Source organism: Anarhichas minor, unplaced genomic scaffold, assembly GCF_050575085.1.
Source record: "Anarhichas minor isolate MPS153535 unplaced genomic scaffold, ASM5057508v1 ptg000003l, whole genome shotgun sequence".
In the NCBI taxonomy this organism is placed as follows: domain Eukaryota; kingdom Metazoa; phylum Chordata; class Actinopteri; order Perciformes; family Anarhichadidae; genus Anarhichas; species Anarhichas minor.
In genome coordinates, this window is record NW_027466449.1 from 17560007 (window position 1) to 17563806 (window position 3800).

Here is a 3800-nt window from a genome sequence, read left to right on the forward strand (position 1 = left end):
GCACCCCTTCTCTGCTGTGAGGTGCTCTGAGGTGGCCATCTCTGGCAACACGCCACTGAAAACAACCAGAGGCACAAAAAAATAAATACTAACATCTTGCTACATTTGACACCGAACAAGCCAATGTAGCATTTGTACCCACATTTATAAAGTTTCATTTAAATGTCAGCGAATAACAAACAGGCTAGCTATCGGTTTACCTGTTCGTTCATGCAATAGCTCCTTGCTGTGAGTAACTGGTTGATAGCTAATAATTTAAACTGTATTCAATGTAACCTGTGAACGGACTTCTGGGACTAAAGTTAAAGCCGTCGTTTCCATAGCAGCAACAGTAAACATGGTAGCCATGGGAGGGAGGCGGGGCTTTGTCGTGTTTATTTAAACTGAGGTTCATTAAGTAGACCAGAAACACATACAGGCCCAATACAGGCCGACACATTCATTATATAATATAGTGATTCAAAAATAGTTTAATGCTAGATAGAGACATGTATTAATAATGTCTCTTTGCAATAGAAAATCCAATTTTCATCCAAGTTTTTATCAAATAAAAAATAAAAAAGGAAAAGGGCAACATCACAAGCAGTATCCCCCACAGATAACAGACATTTAATGTGTGAGAGCATTTATATATATGTGTGTCCGTGTGTGTGTGTGTATCATACTTGTCTAGTATAAACATACAGGGCATACAAAGAACTTGCACTTAAATTAAATTACAGCATCTATTGTGACAAGGCCATAAAAACAACAACCCAAATTTAAAAGGAGTTTAAACTGAATCATTTAGATTTAGGGTTTTGTTATTTATTTATTTTATCACAAAACTAGGGGCCAAACGTGTATGGTTATGGGTGGTTTGCATTCTTCAGCAGCCCACCTAAGTGTAATTTCTTTGTTTGATAATAAAAACGTGAAATACACATGTTCTCTGTTGTCCTTTGAGGAGGTTCTCGTGTCGGTGGAGTTCCTCCGCTAACTCAATCTACAGTTTGGTCTATTGCATGTTTTCACCAGTAGAGGTCACTTTCGTTCTAGCTGCTAGCTGTGCTGTAGTTCTAGTTTTTAAACTGAATTATTTTTTATCCGATTTAAAAAAAAACACTCACTGAATGTTCAAAAACGTTTTCCCGAGTAGTAAGAATAATATCAATCCATGTGGATGATTTAAAAACACATTTTATGGCCATAATAAGCAATGTAAAATCATAGTTCTCAAAGAATACAATACCTTTGATTCACTGTGGGGGCAGCAGAGCGTACTTCCCGGGTAGTTTACCGGAAGTGGACGAGAGGAAAAAGAAGAAGAAGAATAACAGACTCTCCTTCGCTAGCAAGCTAGCTGCTGCTGGGAAGTAGCGTCAACAATTTCAGGTATTGTGAATTTCACAATCATAATACTAGTCTAAAACTGTATATACACGTAGATAGAAGACAACAAACCAGAATAGCACTTTTTACCGATGTGTGTATTCGATATAAGTGCACCGAAAGCGGGACGTTGTTGTCGTGTTGACAAAAGTCAGGCTTCAATGTTGTGTTTTTCACCGAAGGCCCAAACTGTTGTGACTTCTCTCAAACCGAGTAGCTAATTCCCAAAACCGTTGTTACGTCATGTTACGTAGCTAAAAATTAATTTCTGTCTACTCACACGATACCATTGTTTATCTATTCGTTGAAGGATATTATCATAATGAGTTATGCGGAGAAACAGGACGACATAACGAGGGAAGAGTGGATGGAAAAACTCAACAATGTCCATATACAGAGAGCTGATATGAACAGGCTCATTATGAACTACCTGGTCACAGGTGAAGTACCCATTTATTTAAACATTATTAGTCAAAGTTTACTCTCTGTTTGTTTGCTTGAATATGGAAATGTGTTCTGTTTAACAGAGGGCTTCAAGGAGGCCGCGGAGAAGTTCAGGATGGAGTCTGGAATAGAGCCCAGTGTCGACTTGGACTCCCTAGATGAACGGATTAAGATCAGAGAGATGATCCTGAAGGGACAGATCCAGGACGCCATTGCACTGATCAACAGTCTGCACCCAGAACTGCTGGATACGAACCGTTACCTCTACTTCCACCTACAGGTAACATACAACACACTGCCTCTCAAGTTTGCAGAAGTCCAGGTTTTTGCACTTCTATCGATCTCATTTCTACTTCTGTTATTTTCACCTCCCTGTTGCACCCTTTTGCATTTGCAGCAGCAGCATCTGATCGAGCTGATTCGTTTGAGGGAGACCGAAGCTGCCCTCGAATTTGCCCAGTTGCAGTTAGCGGAGCAGGGGGAGGAGAGCCGGGAATGTCTGACCGAGATGGAGAGGACACTGGCGTTGCTGGCTTTCGACAATCCAGAGGATTCGCCTTTTGGAGATCTGCTCAATATGATGCAGAGACAAAAGGTACGCTTGGAGCCTATCAGTAAAGCTCATCACTAGCGTGTCTTGCACTTGACTTCTTATTGGAATCAGTTTAAACTGCTACCTGTAATTCATGATTATCCCACAACAAAGGTTTTCTGTGTCATCCGAACACAGTTCAATGTTAGTGCTGCAGAATGTTTCAGACAAATTCCGCATATTTCTTACCCAATTTTCAAATGAATTATATATGAATTACTAGATTTGTGTGTGTGTTTTGGGGCGCTCTCTGCGTGTGATCCACTGAAGGTATACAAAGCGATCACACGTCTGTGTCCTTGTCCCTCAGGTGTGGAGTGAAGTGAATCAGTGCGTGCTAGACTATGAAAACAGAGAGTCAACACCCAAGCTGGCCAAGCTCCTGAAGCTACTGCTGTGGGCTCAAAATGAACTCGACCAAAAGAAAGTGAAGTATCCCAAAATGACAGACCTCAGCAAGGGAACCATCGAAGACCCAAAATAAGGACCCCCAGTGAAAACATACAACATCATTACAACAAATGGACACATTTCCTTTATCTATTTATACCCCGACAAACTGACTCATACAGAGTACAACCTTTTCTTCTTGTTGTAAGGGTTGCTTTTTTGATACTTTAATAACTTAGAATGTGTAAACTGGATTGATGGCATTTTAAAATGACTTCTCACACTAAAGTAACATGCAGACCATTCTTATAATTTACATATTTGTTTATGTAAAATTAGTATATTTCAGCTACACTAGTTTTTCTGTCTGTTGGCAGGGAAAGTTGTCGGCGTAGGAGGGTGTGAATAAAGCCTAAATTAGGCTGTCACTTTCTGTTTGCGACCAGTTTGATGTTCAGGAGAAATGGTTGGCTCGGTGTTCCCCAAATACACAAATACTTTTACCTTACATCCAAACACACACACATTTCAGCTGGTAGTTTTCAGCTGGTAGTCTTATGTGACGGCATTGGCCAAAACAAGACACTTGAGATCTTTGGAACTACTGTGACTTTGGAAGTTTGAGTTCAGCTTAAGAAATGTGCCGCATTATTGCTTGAGACATTATAAAAAGATGCAAACATAGACTGGAACCAAGAGAAGAGAACGTTTCTAGCTATACATCACGGTAGCAGTTAACAAGTGGGACAAGGAAGGATTCCTGGAATGTTAAAAAAGCTCAGAGGCAGCCTCAGTTTCATACAGTTCTAAGATATCAGATATTAAAAGATGTGAATGAATAAATCTCTGTCCACAGACATGGAGACACTTATACAGATAGATTATTAATGTGTATGGAATAAGTAGCTCTTTTGCTAAATTTGATGTGCTTTTTTTTTTTGGCTCCGATATTGTTTTGCAATAAAAGTGACATTTTAAACAGCGCAAGTCATAAAAAATGAAA

At 39.7% G+C, this 3800-nt stretch overlaps 1 protein-coding gene across 1 annotated transcript; it reads left to right on the plus strand.

Annotated features, from left to right (window-relative positions):
• Nucleotides 1-1259: 1259 nt before the first annotated feature.
• On the plus strand, nucleotides 1260-3800 carry LOC142959541 (glucose-induced degradation protein 8-B homolog). The gene is made up of 5 exons (XM_076100862.1): nucleotides 1260-1374; nucleotides 1682-1811; nucleotides 1899-2095; nucleotides 2213-2410; nucleotides 2718-3800. Exons 2-5 carry the CDS (start codon nucleotides 1694-1696, stop codon nucleotides 2889-2891), a joined length of 687 nt encoding a protein of 228 aa, XP_075956977.1. The 5' UTR covers nucleotides 1260-1374; nucleotides 1682-1693; the 3' UTR covers nucleotides 2892-3800.